This window comes from Anastrepha obliqua, chromosome 5 (genome assembly GCF_027943255.1).
Source record: "Anastrepha obliqua isolate idAnaObli1 chromosome 5, idAnaObli1_1.0, whole genome shotgun sequence".
Lineage (NCBI taxonomy): Eukaryota > Metazoa > Arthropoda > Insecta > Diptera > Tephritidae > Anastrepha > Anastrepha obliqua.
The window spans coordinates 95364112-95391137 of NC_072896.1; the positions used below are offsets into that span (position 1 = coordinate 95364112).

At 34.6% G+C, this 27026-nt stretch overlaps 1 protein-coding gene across 1 annotated transcript in view; it reads left to right on the plus strand.

The window, feature by feature from the left end:
• LOC129247139 (MAP/microtubule affinity-regulating kinase 4) overlaps positions 1 to 18291 on the plus strand; it is a 36623-nt gene extending 18332 nt beyond the window's left edge. The window contains exons 2-7 of the mRNA XM_054886090.1: positions 5406 to 5505; positions 6862 to 6973; positions 10082 to 10238; positions 10520 to 10628; positions 14082 to 14324; positions 16439 to 18291. Of these exons, the coding sequence (XP_054742065.1) occupies positions 6918 to 6973; positions 10082 to 10238; positions 10520 to 10628; positions 14082 to 14324; positions 16439 to 17223 (1350 nt within the window). The 5' untranslated portion in view covers positions 5406 to 5505; positions 6862 to 6917 and the 3' untranslated portion in view covers positions 17224 to 18291. The remainder of the gene's footprint in view (positions 1 to 5405; positions 5506 to 6861; positions 6974 to 10081; positions 10239 to 10519; positions 10629 to 14081; positions 14325 to 16438) is intronic.
• The last annotated feature ends 8735 nt before the right edge of the window (positions 18292 to 27026 follow it).

Here is a 27026-nt window from a genome sequence, read left to right on the forward strand (position 1 = left end):
ACTTAAGCTTGAATTTCAGGCAATCTGCTGCAGCTAAAATTCAATTAGTTCAGCAAAGTTGCAGCAAAGTTACTAATTATCAAATTTTGTAGATGTGTTGATAAATGAATTAACTTAATAACTGGTAATTGGAGTTATAATGAAATTGTCCAAGCATTTGCTGGTTAAATGAGCCAACAAAGTGATTAACATGTGAGACATATGAATATGTGTATGTACCGGTATATGTGCAGGTATATGTAAGTATTTATGTACGTAGTTAGGTGCTTCTATTTATTTGGTATTTGGTTACTTTGCAACTGATGCAATTCTATTCCCAGCGCTAGTGCTCGACTAACATCCATTGTGTTCTAGTTCTTCTCAATGTGATTGGCCGTAAACTGAAAGCTAAAGCAATTGCTAGCAGCGGAGTTGGCGTGCGTGAACACGATCTTACAGCGGCTATAAAAGATGACATGAAAGAATTATATAAACCCATCAGTTCCCCTGTAGAAGATGAAAATGACAGGTTGACAACGGCTAAAGAAGAACAAATTGAAATATGGAAAAGAAGCTTTGAGAGAACTTTGAATATAGTGCAGGGTATCCCAGATTTCATAGCGCGTAGACAATTGAACCCAAACCAGTGAATAAACACCACTATGTCAACAGAAGAGAAAATAGGGTCTGCAATAACAACCATGAAAAATTAAGAAGCAGCAGGAAATGGCCGACTGCCTGCTGAATGCTTTAACGCCGACTCGAGGAAGACGAAGAGAGAGAAAATATTTAACAAAATTATTTTAGAGAGGCTATGAAACACCTCAATCGCCGGTATGCAAGCAGCCCTCTGACCTCGACAATATTGTGTCGACCAAATTAACACTGTGCGAAAAAGCTTCCGATGTTCTCAAGGCATGCAAAAGGAATGCCTACGAAAATTATGAGTATTCTTATGATTAATTATGATGGAATAAAATTCCGAGTGTTACATGGCGGCGAGCTAAGCCATAGCTTTGATTTCCATAGCGGAGTTCGCCAAAGATGTGTTTTCGCTTTTTATCACCGTTCCAGAAGTGCTAGATGAGAACGCAATCGGCTTGAATTGCAAGCTTAATCAAAAACTAGCGCATTCTAACGATATTGTACTTCTAGCTAACAAGCATTCAGAAATGCCGACCGCCATCAGCAAACTCAGTGCAGAATCAAGAAAAGTCGGCTTGAACATTAATAGAGCGATGGCAAAGACAATTAGAGTAAATGCTAGCAATGAAACTAGCCTGTGCATTGAGGGTAATGTTAATGCTCTAGAAGAGATAGAGAACTTTGAATATCTAGGAAACAATGACGGCTTTGACGAAAGAACTGCAACGCCTCAGAAAGACCAAAAATGTATTTGCGCAACTAGGTAAAGATGGGTGGAGGTCAAACTCAGTATTCTTGACCACAAAGCTCCAGGTTTTTAATGCTTGATGGAGAGAGAAATCAAAGAAGAAGAAGAGAAAGTATGGTTGGCTGGGCCATACGTAAAGAGCACTGATGTGGTGCCACATCACGCAGAGCTTGAATGGAATTCACAAGGACAACGAAAAAAAGGACGGCCAAAGATACTTTCCCATAAATGATATTCTGTCTCCTAACGATGGCATTCTTCATTTAAGAAATGCACTCGGAAATTTCTTAATTATTAGTTGCTAAAAAATGAACTTCTGTATGAATTACAACATTTGTCGAGAAGTTTGGATCCGAACTCATGTCCATTTCTTTACTAGCTGCATTGCCTGCAATACTTAAATTTTGATAGGAAATAACAAAACCTGCATATTTCTTAAAATTGCCTTCTGAAATGCCTTGCTGCCTTCTCAGCGTGCGTGGCACTATTCCTTTGCCTTTGCATAAAGTACACATTTAGGCGTTAGAATTACTTATGCACACAGTTTGATAAGCACTGTTGTTATTTAGTGCATATAAAACAATCAAATTGCGTTTGCGGTTAAGGGAGAACACCACTGTGACAACTTCAAAAAACCGATTTTTTGAAAACCATCTAGAAAAATCTAGAATACATTTAAGAATAGAATGCCGTTTGTCCCAGGTCGAAAAAATAATTATTTTCGGAGATATTAAATATTTTGTGGAGCGGTGCAGCGCAATTTATCGCATAACTTCAAACTTTGAACACGTTTTTCTCAAAACCACTTTTTTGAGTGCGGCACGCAGTAGAACTCGAGCAATTCTTATCCGATCGACTTCAAATTTGGACTGCATCGATAAAACTAGATTATCTAAAGAAGTACATAGGGTTTTTTCGATATCTAAAAAAAAAAAAAATTATAGCCTTTTTTCGAAGAGAAATTTTGCTCGAAAATCGACCTTAAATTTGAAAAGCGTTCCAATTTTTTAAAAATCCATATTTTTTCAAATCCCTATGTACTTCTCTTCAAAATATCATATTATTAACGAAAACACTCGGTATTTTTTTTCAGATCGACTTTGAAGACAGTTCTGCTGCGTGCCGCGGATCACTGCAGAAGCCACAGCACCTGACGCGGGAGCTTCCCCAGCGCCACCATCGGGGTTGAAAATTTTGAAAAAGTTTGTTATGTATCTTTAATAAACAACAAACAAAACAAAACAAAAAAATTTGAAATATCTCTTTTTTTTCCCACAAAAAAAATTCTTGAAAAACGGCATAAAAAACAGGGGGTCACAGTGGTGTTCTCCCTTAATAAATAAGTAGCCGCCACACTGGAAACTATGAAGGCACTCAAAGTGCTCTAAATTATCAATTTGATAGGCGTGCAGTAATTAAGATACAATACCCTCATAAGCTATTATCAATTAATAACACAATTCAGTAAATTGATTCTATCTACTGAGTAATTAGATACAATAGGTGGCTTATTAGTGACTCTTAGCTTATTAGTAACAACCAATGAATGCTGCAGGTCTGAGCTTTTTTGCTGACATTTTTAGCCACAATTATTGTTGCAGGGAATTGTTTAATATTTTTAAGTTTAGAGTTAATAATAAAATTTATAATTTTTTTTAAGTAATTAAATTATTATATAAGGATAAGCATATTTTGTTATTTTGTTTTTTTTAAGTTAAAGGTTTAAAAATATAAAAAAATATTAGAAAATTAAAATTATTTTATTGAAAACTACACCAGACTTATCTACTCTCAATGATTAGAGTATAGCGAGTAAAGACTAATGCCTACATTCCGATATTAGTATGGCGCAAATCTACAAGGGGCGCAAAATTAATCATTTTTCAATTTTGTTTTTGAATAACTATTTTACTAAATAAACAAAATGATTTTAAGTCATAGAAATCTTCGTTTTGCTGCATTGCTTATCTGTTTGTATACTGCTGCTGATAGAGTGATTAATTTTGCGCCACCTTACACGAGCAAGTCCATACAGGCATTATTCTGGACTTAATATTTTACAGAGCGTGTTGAACAGAGAGTAGTAGTTGAGCCGCTGAATTTATTTTTTTCTATTACAGAGAGTATGTAGAACTTAAACATAAACATATTAACAACAACAACATATTAAACATTCTGAGCAGCTGTAAAAGAGCATTAGGGGGCTGCAGCAACTGCATTTTGAATGCACTCAATATTAGCCACCCTAACTGCTTTGCATACACATAACCACGCATAGTGAAAGTAGCTGTGATTTTTTGTTCTCGTCTGAGTTGCATTGCAAAACGCTTTGTTCGCGATTGCTTTTTGTCAGACATTCATGTATGTGTAATTTGCCTTCAGATTCGAGTCCAGCATGGCAGATTAATAGTGGCCGCTTTTTGGCTTTGCAATAATTAGCCAATTTAATAATTTAATTATAACAGCAGACGCAGTGGAGTTGCTCTGCTTATGCAGTCGAAAGGCGGAGGCGCTGGCATATTGAGAGTATGACACAGGCTACCAAAAATATTAGCAATATTCTCACCATCCCTGTGCAGCAAGCCGTTGTTGATGAGATCGGTGGAGATGGCTTGATTTTGGCACTCATCCAGCTGAGTCTTCAGTAGCGCGATTTCACCCTATAGTTGAACATTCAGTTGAATTTTTGCCTCAGCTTTCCCCACACGTTCTTCCAATATTGTCATGGCAGATGCGCCATCTCAGCCGCTATTTCGCCAAAACGTTGCATTACTCGCTCTTCAGAAGTTTTCACTCGTTCGGAAATCTCTTCGATGATACTCCTTCTCTGCAACTCGAGTTGTTCCTCTATCCCCTTAAGCCAGATAGGAGGTGGCGAGCTCCCTTTTTTCTCCGCTTTAATTAGAATGCTCGCGCTGCTTTTCGGAGTGGACACCGTTTGGTGTGTAATTTTTCCTCTTGTCGTCATTTTTGCTTGTTAATAAAAAAACACGTATTTTCTGAATTACTCTAAACTGAATATTTACTTATTGATTTTGACTTTCTAGAAGCTAAAAATGAAACTAACGTGCATTGCTTTTGCTGTTTTTGCTCTACTTTTACAATTTTATTTTTTTATGTTATAACACAGTGCAACAAAATTAAAAAAACTGTAATCCCTGCAGTCTCATAGAATTATTCTCATTTTTTGTCAAATAAGAATAAGTAATTATATTATTTTTTTTAATTGGTCGCCCCAGTATTCATTTTATAGGCAATAGTGAGTTATTATAGTAGAAACCACGTCTGAAATTCTCCAAAACTAGTTTAAACATTTTTAATTAAATTTTGAATTCTTGCTTATGCCTTTACTTTCAATATGAACTGTAAAAATCTGCTAAATAGTTTTTGTTATATAAGCAAAACTGTAAAAGTTTGGTTATTTCTATGAATAAATTATTAATATATAATTTTTACGATTTTTTTCACTTTGTTGCACAGTGTTATATATCAATATTTTTTAATTAATTACACCAATTCTTCTGAGTGTAATTTATAATAAAACTATAAAAAATAACTAATTTTTCTAAAAAATTCGGAAAACTGCTCCGGCGCAAAATTAATCATCCGATTTCGTTTTTCAACTACAATACTTTTTTAACAAAAAAATAATAAATCACTTGCATTTCTTAGAAATTCAAAAAATTTCACTTGCGCAGAAATTATCATCCAATTTCGTTTTTGAATAACTTTTTTATTAAATAAGAAAAAAGGTTTTGAATAATATAAATCTTATTTTGACCTATTGCTTGTCTGTTTGTATACTGCAACTGCTTATTTCACAAAAATTATAAATCCTCCGATGGGGTGTTTCATTTTGCGCTACCTTGTCTAGACTCAAAGGTTATGCGCTCAGCGAAAATTTTATTTGTAAGTAGTTGAATAAATAAAAATTCTAAATACCCTAAATAAATTCATTTAATCACTAAAATTAAAATTAGTTTTCCATTTCTGCAAAACTTTCCTTAAAATTTTTTAATCTGCTTATTTTCAGGTAACCATCGGCCGACGCATCGGTCTTTACAGATTTTGTGGCGATATTGGACGTGGAAATTTTTCCAAAGTCAAATTAGCTGTTCACCAATTAACGCGCGGTAAGTGCTTACCTTAATATTCTGAAAAATAATAATTACGAAAAGGTGACAAGGTCAAGTGATAGCAATAAATAAAAAATTAAAGAATTGACGCGTATACTTCTGTTAGGTGCTTGATCGAGCTCCTCGTCCTATTTGTGGTGTTCGATTTAATGTTTTTTCGCAAATATAAGAACCTAAGCCGACTTCGAACGGCAAATGGTTTTTCATGAGGAGTTTTTTCGTAGCAGAAATACACTTGAAGGTTTGCCATTGTCTGCCGCGACAGCACCAAGACTTACAGCAGAAAATGTAGAAGAATTTTGTCCTCCACACCCATTTGCTATTATTCCAGCTATCATAAAGAAAATGCTTAATAGCTGAAGAAGCCTCAGTAATATGAGAAATATCCCTGCTAGACACGACGCCAAGTAAACTACTTTTATGGCATAGAGAAAATTCGTGGCAGAATACAGAAACTCCTAACTTTCCCGTATAGCTCCAATTTATGAGTTATGGAATTTATTGGTTCCCATATAAGTTTTGAATATCAAACCCAGCCCAAGACGGAAGTATTTTTAATGGTGTATATTTTCAGAAATACGTCAAATGTACGCTTGGAGCCGAAACAGGCACAAAACAATTTTGAGCAATAAATAGAGTCATCTCTATAGACATCTCATCTGTGCAATCTCTCAGAGAGATACTTAAAGTGACATTCCATACTTCAAACCACACTGTAAGCTTCAACAGAGTGCATGCCATAGAACTCCACCTATATCTCCATAGGAAATAACTGTACGTACTCACTTCAATGACTTTTGCTGTTAACAACAGAACACTCTGCTGGAATACAATTCAAACTATTGCTTCATACCAGAAATGATATCATACAAGATTACCCCTTCCCCTGTGTCATAAAGTTAATACAGCAACTAAACAGGCAAAAAGTAGTGGAAGAGCCAAACGAATATATGTAGAATAAATCGTAAACACATACATCTGCACGTGTACACAAGTGCACAAAAAGACTTGTTTTTTTTTTGCCTGTATTGACGGCACTCAATTGTCAAATTCGCCAAAAATGAAGTAGCGGTTTCCTGAGGCGCCACCTTCTGTATTCTCTGCATCGTGACTTCATGCAGCTGGCGCTGTTATATACATGAAAGCCTATTTGTACACACTTTTATACACAGCAATCCACAGAATCGTATTTGTATTAACTTCAATGGCATTCATGTGGAAGAAAAAGCCACTGCAATCAATTGTTGTTCGAGAGTCTGTAAAAAATATCCTCTTTACTAACTTTTGACTTTGTTCACAATACATTTCGCTCTCTTATTTTCGATCACTTTCATTACCATTTCCTTTTCACAGACAAAGTGGCCATCAAAGTAGTTGACCGTGGTGGTTTGGATGCGAAGGCGCTGCGTATGCTCTCCAGTGAAATAGCGACACTCGAATGTGTGCATCATCCCAATATATTAAGGTAAGGGACGGGTAAAAGAGGGGAAATTCAGGCATAATACTAAATGGCCTATGAAGAGTGGAATACAACTGAATCTATTTACACACATTCACACATTCATGCATGCAAACATGCATATATTCTGTGTAATAAGTTCCGGCATCAATGAACTAAGAGCAAAAGTCATCCTTTCGAATGAATGAACAGTGAGTAATTTTAATACTTGGAGCTGAATTCAAGTTCTGTAACAGGAAAAGCTTTATCGGACGGATTGTTCGATGTAATTAATTAATAATAACTGGAAATATTCATTTCGCCTACTCAATACAAGTACTTATTTCTCATAATGTGTGTGTGTTGCAGTATTTCGATACATCCATGTGTTTAAAGCAAAAAAGGAGTACAGGGTGAATACAGGGTAAATACAATGTGTTTTTGGAGAAATAAGAGAAATGGAGAAAACGAAATAAAATAAGTTAATCAAAAATGCATAAATGAAAATTAAAAAATAAAAACAAAAATGTGGAAAAAATTAATAAAAGTAAAAAAAACGTCAAATAAACATAAAATAAAACAATAAAATAAAGAAATAATATAAATCAAAATCAAATAAAATAAAACGCAAAACCACAAAAAATCCTAAAATGATAATAATAAATAATAAAGTAAAATAAATTGGAACTAGCATATATACATATATTTTCTTTATTTTATGTAATTAAATGGGATCCAATTAAATAACACAAAATAAAATAAAATGAAAGTAAAAATACATAAAGTAAAAGCCGGAATAATGTAAAATAAAATTCATATAAAATAAGATACCTACAGTATATTCAAGAAAGAAATTATATATATTAAATTAAATTAAGGTAAATTAAATAAATAAAATGAAAGAAAATACAAATAGCAAAGCAAATTTAAACAAAATAAAAATGAAATAAAGTAAAACCAAATAAAATAACACAAAAACATGAAATAAAAATAATAAAGCAAAATAAAATTACACAAAAAAAAAATTGAAAAACTAAAATAAAATAACAAAAAAAAACAACAATTAAAATAAAGTATAATAAAACTTAACAAATAAATAAAGCACTACATTAAATAATACATAATAAAATAAAATACTGAAAGAAAATAAAACAAAGATAAAATAAAAAATTTAAGGCAATAGAATAAAATAAAATAAAAGAATTAAGAAATTTTCATTTAAATTACATTTAAAAAAAATAAACTCAGAGAAAATCAAAGATTACCAAAATTAAATCAAATACAAATAAAACAAATAAGCTAAAAACTAAAATAAAATCAAATAAAATAATTTACCTAAAATATATACAAAGAACTAAAAAAATTAAATTAAATTCACTAAATAATATTAAATGAATTAAATAAAATAAATTGGAATAAACTAAAAAAAAAATGTCAACAAAATAAAATGAAATAATCCAAACTAAAAAATAAACAAAATGAAATTACAATAAATAAAAATTTTAATTAAATGAGGGAAACAAGTGAGATTAAAAAACAGAAAATAGTAATAAAAAGTAAAGTAAAAAAAATTAAGCAAAAAAAAACATAAAAATAAATAATATAAAAGACGATTTTGTATAAAATAAAAAAAGTTAAAAAACTTAAAATAAAATAAAATAAAATTAAACAAAAAATAAAAAACTAATCTAGAACTAAATAAGATACGGAAAGTAAATAATTATAAAACAAAACAAAATAACTCAAAAAATTTTGTAATTTGTAAAATAAAATAAAAACTAAACTAAACTAAAAAAATAAATAAACAATTAAACAAAATAATTTATGATAAAATAAAATACTGAAAGAAATACAGATAAAAAAAGTACGTGTAGCATAGGACACAAAACAGAAGTGAAACTTTCAAGGCAGATAAAGAAAGAGAGAGAGACCCCAGGGATAATGAGAGATAGAGAGAGAAAGACTATATATCTAAATAAATTCACAACATTTGCAGAGAATACAAATAGACAAAATTTACAAAAAACGGAGAAGGGTCGACCTGTGTAGGTAAACGCCCAACACAAACCGTGGCAACAACGCGCACTACTCCGAGCGTTTGTCACCCGCACAAACGCAGCGATTCTAGCACCGCAGCAACGGCACAAATTACCGTAAGGCAATACCAATAAATTCGACGCCGGAATGGATAGCACTTTATAGTGCGCACAAGCACTAGCCAGGAAACGGAAATAAGCGCCAAAAAGTAGACACCCAAAAAAAAACGCCAAAAAAATTTGGACCAAATAACGCCCCAAACAGTAGGCACTAAGGAAATATAACGCCAAAAAGTAGGTACCAAAAATATATTTCCTACAAGTTTGCGCCAACAAACAAGCGCCAAAAAGTAGGTAGTGCTATTTCTCACTAGAAATTACAACCACAAAGAAAAACTCAGGAAAAATAGCCTAAAGTGTATCTAAGATATATATAAGGTATAGCTCTCTCTCTCCCTTTCCTCTACGTTAGATCTTTTTTCTATCTCGCGGTACGAAAATGCCCAAAACGTTGCATGGCCTTGAAATTTTACTCTCTATTCTCGCTCGTCCATCGACGCGTAAGAAGTTTCACTTCAAAAATTTTTAAAATTGAATAAAATAATAAAATAAAGTAAATTACTAAATATAATATTGTAATTTCCACCATATAAAATATGGGATGTAACTGAAATAGGGAATATTCCCTACAGCTAAGAGCTTTCGGTGCTGAAATAAACTACGATTTAAAAAGAGACTTTTATATGGATCACCCATTACAAATGCTTTTCATTGCATATGTGCAACGCAAAATATGCATGTGTGTGTGATTGTTTGTATACTCACATTTGTATACCATTTTCAATCCATTGCAAGCCACAGCATCAAGTACTTAAGTTAAAAAACAAAAACAAAAATGGAAAATACCAAAGTAACAGCAAAGTGGCACCAAGCATAAAAGCTTGACTCTGACTTTGCCACTTTGCTGTTTCCGCCGTTTTTTGCCAATTTGATACCATATCACTTTGCTCTCAACCACTGCTGTTACATTCTTGTTGTTCTTTTTTTTTTTAACTTTTATTTTTACTTTACTTGTTTTCCTTTTTATGCGTCGGAGCAGACTCTTCGAAGTGGTGGAGACACTGGGACGTGTTTATCTGGTCACCGAATGGATACGCGGCGGCGAACTTTACAATCACATCACCCAGGGTGGTCCGCTGCGGGAGATACACGCCGCACCCTTGTACAAGCAGCTGTTGCTGGCCGTAAAACACATGGTAAGCAGTTGGCAATTACATTGCACTTTATGCGCAGGCCGGTTGAGCACAGACAACAGCCGCCCAGCCGGCGGCGACGACGAAAAAGGACACTCTCCGAATGCATGGCAAAGTGGCAGTGTTGTCGACTGCCGTTGTCCATTAAATTGCGATTTGTGTGTTCTGACACTGCACTTATTGTCCTGCCTACTGGCGCTTCTTTACTCACTTACACTCACATGCATACCTATGAAATACATGTTTTACTTTGTTTTCTTTTTTTCACTCCCTCTCTGTAACAGCATAACTTGGGCTTTGTACATCGGGATATTAAGGCTGAAAATGTGCTACTGCTGTCAGAGGATCGCTTGAAGCTGGCTGATTTCGGTTTTAGCACACAACTTATCAATGGTAAGTGGCAATGGTTATGGCTACATGCGTTTGTGTGTGCGTATGGAGACGCTTGTGTACAAAGTTGTATAAAATATGGCGGAATGTTTAGGAGGAAATGAAGCGTTGCTAAGGGTTACAATTTTTGAAATATTTTATAAAGTTTCGCGGTTGCGAATATTTCATTTAAAATGCAGAAATATTCAGTGGGCGGTATTAAAAAATATTGTAAATTAATTATTTTCTGCATGCACCCAAGGGCATTTTGGCAATCATTAAACGGTAGTACTTTAAGGAATTCAATAAACCAAAACCTCTTTACTTCTTTAGGTAGACCAATTTTAGGGTACGCATCAATGGTGTACAGCCTTAAGTATCAAATGGTGGACTAGCATCTGTGTGAAAGCAATTCCTGTTATTCGCTCTGTTGTCTGTACAAAAACGGTTTGAGGCTTCTAAACTCGTTTATTTCGTATGCCGTTTATGCTTGACACTTGCTGAGTGGGTTGGTTAAGAGTCCCCCTCTACTTGTTTACTATGCAATTAGTCGCATCAGTAAGGGGGTGATGAGTCATTTGATGTTACATTTCATTACGAATTTCATAATATAGGGTTTTTCAGTAAGAGCGCTTCAACTTTTGAACTTTTTTGAATAAAACACAAACGGTTTGACTTTTTTAACTAATTTTTTTTATTATCGAGTTTGAACATATAATATACATTTAAGTATGAAATTTGATTTCTTTTGCATGACCACCGCGTGCACGTTTTACCAAGTCCAATCGTTGAACCCAATTTTCGACCACTCTTTCGCATAAATCGACCGAAATTCCAGCAATTTCGCGTTCAATATTGGCTCTGAGCTCACAAATCGTCGCCGGCTTGTTACTGTAGACCAATGACTTCACATAACCCCAAAACGGGACGGCTTGTTAAATGGACCGTAAAATGGCCGTAATGCTCTTAAAGTAGCAGCAACAGAACGATTATTTTCATAAAAAATTTGCACGATTTGCAATCGTTGCACAAGTGTGTAGCGTTCCATGATGAAATGTATACTAATGAAGTTTACAAATGACAAGCGAAAAATAAAAAATATTGCGTCGTTCGCCCTCCCTATCGGAAAAAAGTTGAAGCGCACCTATTGCAAAACCCTATAGTAGAAAGTAGTAGAAGTGCTTTATATTGCAAAGTTTTGACTATTAATTTTTTCCATTTTCCATAAAAATATAGATTGTACTACAAGAAAAATTATAAAATTAAAAGTCTCGAGTTTTGCAGAAAATTAAAAAAAAAATCATCACATTTTTAACAAACTTGCAAACTCTTTAAGCAGAATTTTTAGAAAAAAATGCATTTTATAGCCCATTAAAATTTGGTATAAGACAGTGCAAATTTGAAGTAACTCAAAAATCGCGTTGATTTAAAAAAAGTTTTTTTTTTGTTGGTGTGAATTTTCTGCATATAAAAAATATCTCGAGCTTCCGTTATATGGACGAAAATGCATAATACATTTACTTAAGTGGTCCAGAGCTCGAAAATTTAAGGTATTTTCAGGATTTTTTTTTTACAATAAAAAAAAATGAAAAACATTATTAAAATTTTTTAGGCTTTTTATTTAACTTTTTTTTTTTAATTTTAATAATTTTAAAAATTACGCTGCAGCTGACTCTCTCCAAAAATTGTACCTGGACGGTGTGGTCCATTTTGGCTCTTCTATTTATCTGAAACACAAAAACCCAAAAAACATTATTAATCAGTATGACTATGTCTCGTACTATAATAAAAAAAATTGACAAAAAATTGATTTTTTAATAAAAAAAAATACGAAATAATTGGAATAATATTATGATTCTAGTACGGGCGATAGCCATTGATGTTTTGAACAACAAATTAAAATTTCAGACGATTCGGTTAAATAGTTTTTTTTTTGACAGCATCAGGCCGAAAAAAGTCGTTTCGAAATAAATGAGTTTAAAGTTTGAGGTACAGAAGCGCGCGAACCGCTCTCTACCCAGTTAATGGGCTGTAGAAGCTATAATATTGAGAATTTTCGCACCAAAATTTCACAGTATATTCTTAAAATACTATACTTTCGAAATATCGAAAAAGCAAAAAATTGATTTTTTTTAATTTTTAGACCAGCCCAGGTCTCCTTAACTGCAAAACTGGATAATCAGAATCTTTCTGAAGATTCTAGCAAAAAAGTTTGAGATTTGAGATCGAAATTTTTAGAATTTCATTTTTTAATTTTTACAAAGTTTGAATCTTTCATTTATATGGTTTTTGCTGTGGTATGAAATAAATTAAACAAAAAAGTAAAAAGAAAAAAATTGCTTAAAATATATAAATAGCCAAAACTTTAAGCTGCTATTATTGCAAATGGAAGTGTATGTAGTACTGAAAAACCTTTCAGCAGTAACCGTACTATTTACCCGGATACCAATTTTGTTGGAAATTTTAGAAATTTGATAAAAATTTGAAGGTGTACTCGTTTCAATTGGTCTAAAAAAATGCGAAAAATTCAATAGGGGTATTCGTCGGCGACCGCCGTAGCCAAATGGGTTGGTGCGTGACTACCATTCGGAATTTCGAGAGATATTGTCGGTTCGAATCTCGGTAAAAGATCAAAATTATGAAAAATCTTTTTCTAGTTGCGGTCGACCCTCGGGAGGCAATGGCAAGCCTCCGAGTGTATTTCTGCCATGAAAAAGCTCCTCATAAAAAAATATATCTGCTATTCAGAGTCGAGTGTAAGCGCCAATTACATATATATAAAGTGCTGAACAGTCTTTAATGATCGTAGCATAGTACAGACGTATCCTATTGCACTATAGATGTGGTTATTCCTAGTCAGAGTTCTGTTAAAAATTATTCCAATCTTCTTTGCAGAGTCCACAATTTTTTATACCAGAATTGTTAAGTTTTACTTTATTGTAGTCGTCAAGTTAAAACGTATTTTTGTAAATAACGATACACTGTGATTTGTGATCATTAACATACAATTCCAACAAAAGTGGGCCAGGAATCATCAATATGGTAATACATCTCTGTTATCATTGAAGAAAAATTCCAACACTAGGCTTACAAAAAATTTCAAAACCGTTCGGTGATATGCCCACTTTTAGGTAAATGCGAGTATCTCGATGACGACTTAATTGAATTCGTCAAGACTTGGATGAAAGCCATGCCCACCTTTTATACTTGCATATTAAAACTAAATTTCGGCCGTTCCTTAGTTAATAACTCTTATAGAATATGCGTTTGTTTGAATCAAAAAATTAACAACTAGCTCACATTAAATGTTCCTAAAATGTGCGCGAGTATACGAAGTTGAGTCCAAACCAAATTTATCAAAGTTAGACTTAATTGTATTTAATAAAAGTTATGTCGTATAAAAAATGGTTAATTTTTCCTCGCAAATTTTACTTAATATTGTAGTTGCTCATTTTTTTTATTTATCTCTGTTTTTAGGTGCCAATCAGAAGCTGGACACATTCTGTGGTTCCCCGCCTTATGCAGCGCCCGAACTCTTTTCGGATGATCATTACATCGGCGCGCCAGTGGATATTTGGGCGCTCGGCATATTGCTTTACTTTATGGTTGTCGGCAATATGCCATTTCGAGCGCCCACAATACCTGGATTGAAGGCGGCCATTTTAAAAGGTGACTACCTGCTGCCTGGACAATTGAGTTTGCCCTGCATAAGACTTATACGTAAGTAGTTGGCAAATTAATTATTTACTAATATCTACAAGTGTATATACAGTCTATGTCAGAAGAAAGGAACCGCGATTATTTATGAAGTATATTATAAAAGATATATATTTAAAAAATTTTGACATGAAAGTATGTACAAAAGTCGCAATTACTCAATAAGCCGTGTAGTCTTCATCGTTGTCGAGTATAGCCTGGATTTTCTGCATAGTTCGTCGACAAAGAGGACCAGATTTTGCGAACTTGACAAACGAGTTGCTTTAAACCATGGACTGGCCTTCCGGCAAAATGTGTTTTCATAGTTTCCCACACACTTTCAATGGGGTTGGCGTCTGAGGACTGGGAAGGCCAGTCCACTACTGTGACGCCATTTTCTTCTCTTGTTATTTCTCAATGTGTTTTTGTGAGAGCAGTGGTTTTGATGATGTGGGGCGGTAGGATATGTTCGCCTCCTTCAGTCGAGGTTCAATGGTGTTGATACTCACATCTATTCCCCTTTTAACAAGATGGGTCCCACTTAAATAGTTGGTCAATCACTTTATCTTGCTTTTTTGGCGTTACTCGCTTCAAGCAGCGCTCGAAAAAGTCATCAACGTTTTGTACACCTTATACCGCTAAATCCACATCCCAACAAACTTTTTTGATTTTTTAATTACTTTTGCAGCCGCGGCGTAAGATAATTTCGGCCCTTTCGAATGTGTGCATAAAAATATCGCCTCAAAACGCTTCGCGTACTTCTCACTCATTTTTGTTTATTTACGTTTACGGGAAAGTTTCGAACGACACTAACCTGAGTTAGCACTGGCGTCAAAAATCCAGTTATTTTCTTCTGCCATAGACTGTAAATATCTGCGATTTGAAGATATATTAGCAATTATATAAATCGCTTGAGAGCCAAAAAAAATTAATACAGACTAGCTTTATTTATATGACTATTTGTTTAGCTTTTTATTTTTCAAACCCGTCGCTCGCGCATTTTATTTAATTTTTCATGGAAATCGCATGTGAGTGATAATATTAAAATAATAAATATAAACATTTCGAGCTGTTCACGATTTTAAATTTAAAATTCATTTCCCTTCACTTTTTATCATCACAAAAGATGGTGCGCGATGGTCTTGTTTGTCTCTCAAACTTTTCCAAATTCCTGGCATTAGGGCTATTTACATATAAATTCCATGTTGTACTTCAAGCATAATTTCATTAAAAGAAAAAACATCATAAAAAGGCGTTACGTGCATTTGAGTCAGTTGGGATTAGACTTTAAATTTGCGAGTTTTATTTTTTCACACAAAATTCTCCTTTCCTGCTCAAATTGTGAATTTTCTCATTCAACTAAGTTTTTTCTTCCTCTCACACTTTTTTTTCTTGTTCACTCCTCTAGGGAGCATAGGGCCTCGACAAGACTTAGTCTTGCGTTGGTTTCGTTAATCTATTTGATATCTGACAGGTTAGGTGATTAGCCTGCCGCTACCAGTCCTAAATAGTGGGAATTCCCACCTGTCATTGCTTAGGAACAAGGCCTTATTATTGCTTGCAGCGCCGTCTGCGTTTCCCATTTTTCTGCCAGAAGGATCGCACAGATGGTTGAGAATTTCGCTAAAGTGGTTGTTGCTGCTTGTTTTAGCAGCCACAATGCAAATAATGCGCTGACTATTGTACGGGAGTAAGGATGGAAAGAATGGAAAGGATAATTTTTTTTTGGGTTTGAGGAATGAAACAGGGAAAGAGGTAAATTTGGAAAAGTGCGAGGACCGAGCTTTTCGTGGGATTGCATTTTTTTACAGTTTGCGAATCTCAGTTTTTGATTTGGATATTTGAGTTAATCGAATTTAATTTTTGATTCCGGATTTTAATTTTTTTCACACACAATTTTCTTTTTGCATTCAACTACGATTTTTTTTTCTTGCTTTTATCTCGTTTTTTTTATTGTTTCTAACTGTCTGCGAGTCTCAGTCTTTAATATTTGAGTCAATTGAGTTTATTTATTACTTCATTTTAGTTTTGATTTATTATACCTATGTTTCACATTGTATTTCTACTTCTCAGTACGTGGCGTATAGATTCAAAATATCTATTTTTTTAAATTTTTCTACCATTTTTTATTCTTTCAGAACGCATTCTCATCCACATACCCGCACGTCGCCCCACCATCGATGACATGCTCAACAGTCAATTCGTTTGCTATCCGAAGCTCAGCGCCGAACTGATGCAGTACGAGATCAATTTGCGTACGAAACCCGTCAAACGTTCCGGTTTCTGGGTGCGCTCCAAATCACGACGCATGCGCAAATCGTATTCACTGCGCGAACGTTACATGGAGGTGACCAACAAGCCGCCCATCAACATGAATACCCGCAAAAGTGATGGGGTATTCGTAGATAATTTCTTACATCCGATCGAAATCAATCGTGATCTGCCCAACGAGCTCACCAAAGAGCCATCGAAGCCCAACACACCGAAGCGTTCGTTCTTCTGTGGCACGCTGAAAAAGAAAGTCAGCCCAATGGAGTTGGAGAAGGAGCGACAACTGGCCAATGGCCATGGTTGTGAGAATCGCCAATGGAATTTGGATGTGGCTATCGATTGTCCGCTTTTCAAGAACTACGATGTGGAGACGGGAGATTTTGTTATGCTGCCAACAGATACCGATGATTTGACATTGGTGAAACCGCTCGAGTACGAAGCACGTCAACTGCTCGACGAACTGGGCATCAACTCGGAAATGCTACGTGAAGCGCTACAAAATGGGCCACGTAGCGATATAATTGGCGCATATCGGATTATTGTGAATCGCTTGCAAAAACAGTCGTGGCTGGCGCGAAAACACGTCGAGCTGGCGCTACAAGAGATGCCAAAGATCGAGAAGAAAATGGAACGCTCCTGTTGTATACTCTAAGGCGTACAACGTGGAAGCGTGCCGGCAATTCTCGCCCTTTCACTATACAAACACGCAATTCTTGCTACTCGTAACTTAACAACTTCCATAAACTCTCTGTCTCTCTCTCCATGTCTGACTTTCTGTCTCTAACTCTCTACATAGTTACTACAACACATATATACACACACATACATGCATGTAACTCTGCCTATCTAAGTAGTTGTATTTATTAATGAATTGTAACAAGTGACAAGTGGCAAATGACAAGTGACTACGTGTATTTATGTAGGTGTAGTTAAATTACAATTATATAAAGTATCGTAGATGTGTAAGTAGTGGTTTTGATCTCTGATCTTGAAGAAGCAGAATACTACTCAAGAATTGCATTAAGCAAGAAAATGCACGAAAATGTAAGAAAGTGAAGATGTGTAATACTTTAGTCGAATTTCATAGTTGTAGTTGTAATGTAATAAATAATGAAATGATAGTCAAATTGATAAATATTTGTTAGCTGAATAAACTGTTCGCCCCATATAAACTCCAAAAGGCGAATGTTCACCCAGAGTTATGTACTCGAAAAACTAAAACAAAATAAGAAAACACACACACACACACAAATATATTTATTACAATTAGACACAAGCGAATGTGTTTAAATTTTGTTATATTTTGTAATTTTCTAATTTCTAAAATTTTAGTATTAATTGACAACAAAAAAAAACAAAAAACGCTGTACTATTTTAGTTATGAACTGTGACAAGTGTATCTTATAAAAAGTGAAATCCAAAGAAACAAAAAAAATCTTTTAACATTGTTGGTCCATTTTTACTCACAAATTCGCGCCGACGAGAAAAAATATATTAAATAACAATTTCAAAAAACAAAAAAAACGAAAAAGGCAGCATGAATTTTGCATATTTGAATTGTCTCCCATGGAGTCATTTACATATAAACAAACAGATAACATACATGAAAGCCCTTTGTGTATTATTTGAATAAGTTTCGATTTGATTTACTACGATGACGAATGCAATTAATTAAGTCCAATAAATAAATAGTGAAAATATTATGAATATTAGTTACGAATACGAGTTTCATTTTCTTCGGGCAGGAAATCGTTGTGGAATATGCGGATCTGCGAGGAGCTTACATGTTTAGTAAAAATATTTGTCATAGGTGGGCACACTGCATTATAAATTTACTGCATTACAAATAGCAGTAATCAGTAAAATTTTACTGATAATGAAGTTTAATTTGCATTACCAGTAAACTTTTACTGATTATTGAAAGAAATTTGCAGTAAAAATATTTTTTTTACTGATTACTGAAAAAAATTGCAGTAAAAATATTTTTTACTCATTACTGAAAAAAATTGCAGTAAAAATTATTTTTTTGCTGATTACTGAAAAAAATTGCAGTAAAAATATTTTTTTACTGATTACTGAAAAAAATTGCAGTAAAAATATTTTTTTACTGATTACTGAAAAAAATTGCAGTAAAAATATTTTTTTACTGATTACTGAAAAAAATTGCAGTAAAATTACTGATAATATAATTTGATTTGCATTATCAGTATAATATTTACTGTTTATGGGAAGTCAACATGTAATACACTCTCATCACGAAATTCAATCATTTATGTACTCAATAATTCTTTCTTTTTTTTGTTTCTCTTATTTTCCTAAATAACAAAATAATAACCCCATAACTGTAACTGTCGTACAATCCAAACCATTCTCAGTGGTGAGCTTGAGTACTTAGAGGAATACGTAAAGCTTATGAGACCTATTGCAGAAGCAATAGATATTAGCATACAATGTGGTTCCACTGCCTCGGAAAATTATCTTCAAGAAACGCTCTTATACCTGGCCGAACGACAAGAAACAACAAGGCTATTAAAAACGTATTTTTAAAATATAATACCCCATTACCGTCATCTGCACCTGTAGAACGGTTGTTTTTATTCGCTGGAATTGTAAATCGGTCCAGAAGGCAAAAACTCAGCGATGCAAATTTTGAAATGCTTGTGTTAAGAAAGGCTAATAGCTAATAGCAAATCAAATTATATTAACAGTATTTTTACTGCAATCAGTAATCAGTAAAAAAATATTTTTACTGCAATTTTTTTCAGTAATCAGTAAAAAAATATTTTTACTGCAATTTTTTTCAGTAATCAGTAAAAAAATATTTTTACTGCAATTTTTTTCAGTAATCAGCAAAAGAATATTTTTTTCAGTAATCAGTAAAAGTTTACTGGTAATGAAAATTAAATTGCAATATCAGTAAAATATTATATTTACTGCATTTTTACTGTTACTGCAAAGTGCCCACCTATGATATTCGTTTGAGCCTTTTTGAAACATAAATGTGAAACTTACTTACCTCCTTTGATGGCATGTCGTCGACAAAGTCAAGGAAATGGTGCTGAAAAACCATCACTTAAGTTTGAGGGAGGTAGCTCGTGATTTTAGCGTGTCTAACGAATCAATTTGCAATCATATTTTACACCATCAATTGGGCATGCGACGCGTGGCTGCTGGGCTCGTTCCGAGAGAGTTGAGTTTCTTTAAAAAAATTCATCGGAAGAAGGTGGCTGAAGACATGCTTGAGCAAGTCAATTCGGACCCAGCGTTAATCCAGCGCATCATAACAGGTGATGAGACATAGGTACATAAGTTTGGCATGCAAACCTGTCAACAGGCGGCTGAATGGCGCTATCCACATGAGCCGAAATCCAAAAAACCACATCAAAGTCGGTCAAAAGTGAAAGTGCTGCTACTCGTTTTCTTTGATTATCATGGTGTTGTGCACTCCGTGTAAGATTGAGCAACCTGGGGGCCCAGAATATCTCACCGCACGGCTTCTCAGTTTGTTAGGTAAGAAATCACGCAGTATCGCTAAGGTCTCTCTGGCCGTGTGCGGTGTGGCGCCATGTTCCTGAAGCCATATCCCTATACTGAAAAAAGGATGTCCTCTCATTATTAGCTGAAAAATCATTCGGCATGCGCCGATATGAAACACCGTCCACAGAAATTGCTTGCCCTCAATGATTTAAAAAAAATATGCTTGACTATGCTCTCTAAGTAGTCACTTTTTATTTATTTATTTACTTTTAGTACAGGGTTCGGCACTCGAAATGTAACCAATTATAAAGTCCATAAATTTAGTTTGAAAAATTACTTTTATACAATTCAAAGTAAAAATTGTGCGAAAATAATGCAAAATTAAGAATCACTTCACTTTGGCTTGATACGACCACTTTTTGCCTTGACTATGGCCTTGAAGCGGTCCAGAAACGAATCGCAAGCTGCCCGAATATGACTTGCAGCTATTAAGGCCCTCTCGCGGACAATGGCTCTTTCAGCGCCTCAAGACTGGTGAATATTTTGGTTCGGACTTTACTCTCGAAAATGGCCCAACGAGAATAATTCATCGGGTTCGCGTCTGGTGAAGTTGAGAGCCATTATGTGGACGTTATGAAGTTCGCAATGTTGGTTTTTAGCCATTCTTGATTCACTCGAGCTTTGTGAGACAGTGCCGAGTCCTATTCAAACGTCCATGGTCTGCCACCGAAATATTTATCCGCCCACGACTTCAAAGCAAACACCATAATACTTTCCCGATAATATTTCGCACTTGCCTTGACGCCTTGACGGCTCTATATCCCTGGCAACGTTCCCTCTCTATATCCCTGGCAACGCTCTCTTATATTGTGCAAGCCCGTCCGGACTTCTTAATATATATATAATTGGACTTCTATATATATATAATTGGCGCGTACACCCTTTTTGGGTATTTGGTCGAGCTCCTCCTTCTAATTTGTGGTGTGCGACTTGATGTTGTTCCACAAATGGAGGGGCCTACAGTTTCAAGCCGACTCCGAAAGGCAGATATTTTTTATGAGGAGCTTTTCCATGACAGAGATACACTCGGAGGTTTGCCATTGCCTGCCGGGGGGCGACCGCTATTAGAAAAAACTTTTTCTTAATTTTGATCTTTCACCGAGATTCGAAACGACGTTCTCTCTCTGAATTCTGAATGGTAGTCACGCACCAACCCATTCGGCTACGGCGGCCGCCTTAACGTACTTAGAAAATTTAAAAAAGCAAAAATTGATTTTTTGAAAATAAGTTCATAAAGTTCGTTAAAAAGTTTCCTTTGTTTGAAGTTTCCCTAACTAGACAAAAGTCAAATACCTCCGTAGGTGTAAGGTCGCAACATTGTACAATACTAATTTAGAAAAGAAAACCCAGTAATTTATTTATTAATGGATCTAAAATTAAATATTCTTTTTCCATTTTCGTCACCTACAGTAGCCAAGAACACGAATGCACATTTTGGTTTTACACGGAGGAGATGCGCAACACCGTAAAGGGGGAAAAGTGATCAAAAATCAACGAGAATTCCGAGCCACTCGAAACTTACACTTTGTTACAAGCAAATTTAATGCGTCATAAAACTGCGAACTCAATTTTTTTTTGAAAATTCTGATTGAAAAATTTTAAATTTAGATCAAAATTTTGGGAATTTTTATAATTCATTTACAAAATGTTTTTTGGTTGTAGAATATACTATGTTTTTATAAAAAAATAGTTAAAATAAAAGAAAAAATTAAATAAAAAAGCAGTAAAAACAAATCAAAATATTGTGGCCGCTGCCGAATCCGAATGGGAATGGGAAAATGCTCCTCATAAAAATATCTGCCGTTTGGAGTCGACTTAAACCTGTAGGTCCCTCCACATGTATAAAAACATCAAAACGCACACCACAATTAGGAGGAGAAGCTCGGCCAAACACTAACAAAAGTGTAAGCGCCAATTATTTGTTTATTTTTTATTTTAATCAGAATGTTTTGTTACTATAATGTTTTCACCGGCTGCACCAACTAAGTTCAATGGTGTAAATCGAACAGTTTTTCGCATATTTTTATACAAATGTGAGTTATGGCAACACAAAAACTGGAAAGTGCTCCATCAAAAGGAATGACAGCAGCAGCACTTAAGATTGCATTGCATTTGTAAAGAAGCGTACTTGTGTGTGTGTGCACACAAACACTTATGCAATGCACGTGTTTACATAAGTGGAGAGCAATGAATACAAAGCTTACCCACACCAGCTGCAGTGCCAACGAGCACAGAAACATTTGCTAATAGTAGCAATCAAAAGATAAGCCCATCAAAGAAAAAAAAACGAAAAACGAAAAATTGTCAGCAAGCCGAGACAAAGCACTCACAAGTCTATGGCTGGGAGGCAGGCTGTCGCAGGCAATGAAATCAAATGAAAATGACTACACGTTTACGGAAATCTGCCAAACATCATTAATTTTGAATTTGACTTCCTGTGGCCTCGTTGGCTTCGCTGCACATCGGGTCAGGTCGGTCACCTGTGCACCCAAGCTAAGCTCAGCGCGTACGGGACATGTGTGCGATTGAATAAAGGAAGCCAGTCACAGAGTGGCACTTGCGTACACTTCGACAAACGAGTACATATGTATGCGTGTATGTATTTGTAAGTGCTTATACGGATTGCCCAGTCTCTCCATTTTCCGCTCTTTGAGCTCGTAATTCCTGCTGTTACCTGTCAACACAAACGCACAAAATGGCTGTAGGCAAATGTCAGTTACAAGCAAAATGCGAACAAACTACATCGCTGTGTATGTACGAGTATTGAGCATACAAATTTATGTGTGGACATACTTATGTTTTAGAAAAATTGTCAAAAACCATGTAGGAAAATAAACTATTCTAAAATTAAGTGCGCTGGTAATGTGGTAAGGTAACGATTAATTTTCCAATAACTTCGATGGGTTTGTTATGAAGTGCACTGGTGGTTTGTAAGGTGTGAAAATCTCACCTCGACAGTCGGTTCTACGTTATCGGGATGACTAGGATTTATATTCGGCCAAGCACGCATCACTCCAGCACTATTCCCCATACATGTAAGGGGAGTGTTTATGCTGCTACAACAACAACAACAACAACAATAATAATAATTTGTGCCAATGAACTCGCTTATTGTTTGGAATTGCAGCTAAAAATAAGGAAATTTTGGGAAATTTCTCCAACATATTCAGTATGCAAGATCTCCAAGTCCAATGCCTCCGAAACTTAGTTTTAGTTTACATAATAATTTTATTCTTATGTAGGCTTTTAATAAACTTAATTATGAAATAAAATACAATAGGGATCATTAGAAGGTGTGAAAAATGTTAGATATTCAAGTGCTTTCAAAAAACCAAAAACAATTCGCTCAAAGAATTTTTCATATTTTCAGCTTACCGAAAGCCTAGATACTTTGTGAGGATTGCACTTCAACCTAAAGCCTAGCATCAACTGATCTGAAATGTATGCTCAAAAGTACACAAAAAATGCTGAACAATCAAAAACTGCATTTGCAACTTCCTGCTCTACTCTTCTTCTTCTTTTCTAAGGCCAAACGCATTCATTCCAAGCTAGTCATCCAGCTTGGGAAACGATTATTTTCTTTCTTGTATCTTACATACTAAGTACAAGCGTTTTTATAGTAATTTTTATCAATGCAAGCCAACAACAATTTTTCGGTGTTTACTTGTGTAATATGATTCTAGCATTCACGCGCCGCGCATAAAATAATTACGTTAGCTATGTTTGCGTTTACTTTCAAGTGTAATGAACCTTTTAAGAAATATGATACTATATTTAAACGGCACAGCACAGTGAATGCATAAGTGGACAATAAAATAAAAGCCAAAACAAAATGTTTATGAATATTAATGTTAAGGCATATCCGACTTATAATCATACTACATTTTTTGAAAAATATTAACTTAGATATAAGATTTGCATACGATTTTTTCTTATATTTTTTGTTCAAAATTATTGGTAAATTTATTTTGCCATTTTGAAAAAAAATGTCGTTTTTTTTAGAGAAAGTATTTTTTTTTGTAAACAAACCAGTTTCTTGTTCAAAACTTTTGTTAAACTTTTGTTTTGTAGTTTTTGAAAAACATCAGATTTTTCTTATATTTTTTGTTCAAATTTTTTTTTTTGTTATATTGAACACTTTTTCTCATTTTGAAAAAAAGCCTATTTTTTTAGAGAGTTTTTGTTTTTGAAAAATATTAACTTTTCTTTTTAAACTATTGGTAATTTTTTTGTCATTTTGAAAAAATGTTATTATTTTTGAGAAAATATATATATATATATATATATTTTGAAACGAAATACTTATTTGTTCAAAACTTTTGATAACATTTTTTTGGTCATTTTTGAAAACATCAGATTTTTTTTATATTTTTTGTTCAATTCTTTTTATCATTTTGAAACATTTCGTTCGTTTTTTCTTAAATAAGGTTTTGTTCAAAACTTTTGATACAATTTTTTCATGCTTTACCTTTTTAGTGATTTTTGTTTTTGATCTGCAAGCCATGGAAGCACAACAAAATTGTATATGAAATCAAAGGCACATATCAGAGTTGTTGATCGCAGCTGTTAGCTTTACACTGTTCCAATTAACAAAAACAATAAATATAAATAAAAGTCTGCAACTAACTTGCTTAGTCCTACAGGGTTATTGCAGCATTTGAGGATAAACATAGAATGTTGCCATTTTCATTGCTTTTCTTGGTTTGGGATTACCTGCACAAACTTGAGCCCGAGTCGCGTAGGGCATCATCGTCGAAAATTCGTGTGTGTTTTGTTGTTATGTGTGGTTTGTGTCCATGGCTATGTGGAACAGAACATAAAACAAACATCGGTGTATCTATGTATGTACGTATGTGTACTCACTCTCCATTGGTATGCAAACTTAAATTACAGCAACCGTAAATACCATAGTGGATTGATGACCGAATTTATTCGCATCGCTATCTGCAAAATGTTAACATAGCAATGTTTATAAATAGCACAACTTTTCGTCAACGATTTTCCTGACTTCGCTTATAACTTGATTGCAATTCTTACTTTCTTGCCTTAATGCTGAGTACATATATTCTGAATACATAAATACTACTGAAGTTGAATTGTGCCAGACTTCGTCGATATAATATTAACCCCATGTTAAGTTAGTTCCTCTTGCTCCCCTTAATTTGGGGGTCAAGTGTTCGTAATTGTCCAAGAATGATATAGTTACTAGGTTTGGCCAATTACAATGGCCAAAGTTGTGAGGGAAGATTCACAATCAGATCACGGGGTGATTCGCCAGCCGAATTCTGCACGATCATTTCACATGTACTCATAAACTCGTCCCATTAGTCGTTATTCAGACGGCAACGAAGGGTAATTGGTTATTTGTTCGTATATCACTAACACAATCATAGTTTTTTTCGTAAACAAACCGCTTCGTGGCCACAGTTATGTCAGCCCCTCAGCTGATTCTGTCACATTCGCTGAGAGCCGAATAACGGTCTGTTATTGGCCACACCTCCTCAATTTTTTTCACCGTGGTAATTGCCTAAGTTTTTTCTCTACGGTGTAGCTAGTACGAAAAGTAATTTTATAAAGTTGTAGTGCCCTCGTATACTGAATATGACACCTCTTCTTCAAATGCTTTGCTAGTCTTAAGATTCTTCAACGCAGAGTAAAAAACATGTCTACATTTGAGCAAACCTTCAAAGCATTGTAGCTATTTTGTTGAATTTAACCCAACTTGAATACGATTTTCTTACCACGAGCCAAATGCCATTTTGCGAATCCATATTTATGTTAAACTATTTTTTTTTTCAGGATATTATATAAATATTTCGGTTACTTTTTTAAAATAAATATAATTTTTTTTTTTGAAATTTTGATAAACAGTTTTGAAAAAAAAAAAATTATTGTTCAAAAGTATTGGTAAAAATTGTTTGTCCTTTTTAAATTTTTTTTCATTTGGAGCAATTTTTAAATTCTTTTGAGAAATTCTTTTTAAATAAATTTTTTTTTCAAAACTTTGGGTAAACATTTTTTTGTCATTTTTGAAAAACACCATATTTTTTTCTTATATTTTTTTATTAATAGTTTGGACTATACTCAATAAGCCCTGCTAGTTTCATAATGCGGTAACTTTTTTTCAAATAGGAGCAGCGAACTAGCGACTCTTAGATCGATTTGCTAACGGGCGTAATATACGAGCATATATTCAAATGTATGCTACCGCTTCGCTAGAGCGCTAGGTAGGGTAGGTAGGTGAGATGGGAAGAGTACACTACAAGTAGCACTTGCGTGCCGTCTTGATACCATAATGTGGACCACAACCTGCGAAAGAATTTAGGGAAGAGAAAACCCTCTATAGCCATCCAGTGCTGTTGATGTAATGGAGGAGAGAAAAGGGATCTAGGTTGGAGAATTTCTTTAAGCCATTCCCAAAGGGCCAGCTAAGGAATCTCAAGCGTCTAGCCGCCAGAGCCAGACATTTGCAGAGAAAGTGTTCAACAGTCTATTTCTCTGCAGGATCCCCACAGCTTCTGCAATAGGGGTTGTACGGCATTCCAAGCTTCTCCGCATGAGTACCGGTCACTCAGTGTCCAGTGAACACGGCAAAGAGTTTGTAAATTAAATGTCGGGGGTTTTCCATCACCTTAAGTGTTCTGTTTATATCGTATTGAGGCCATAGTGTTTTCGAAATAGTACACGATGAGACAGACCTCCATCTGTCTTGCGCTTTTTTAGAAAGAATTGTGTATTTGGGGAGCCCCTTTAAAAACGGTCAAGGGGACACCGATGCCTGAGAAGGGGAAAACTGAAACCGGTTCTGTCGACCACTTCCTGGCGAGCTCATCGGCCATTTCATTTCCGTCTATATTCTGTGTCTAGGAACCCAGACAAGGGAAATGTTTCCTGCACGTTCGAGACGTTTGAGTTCCT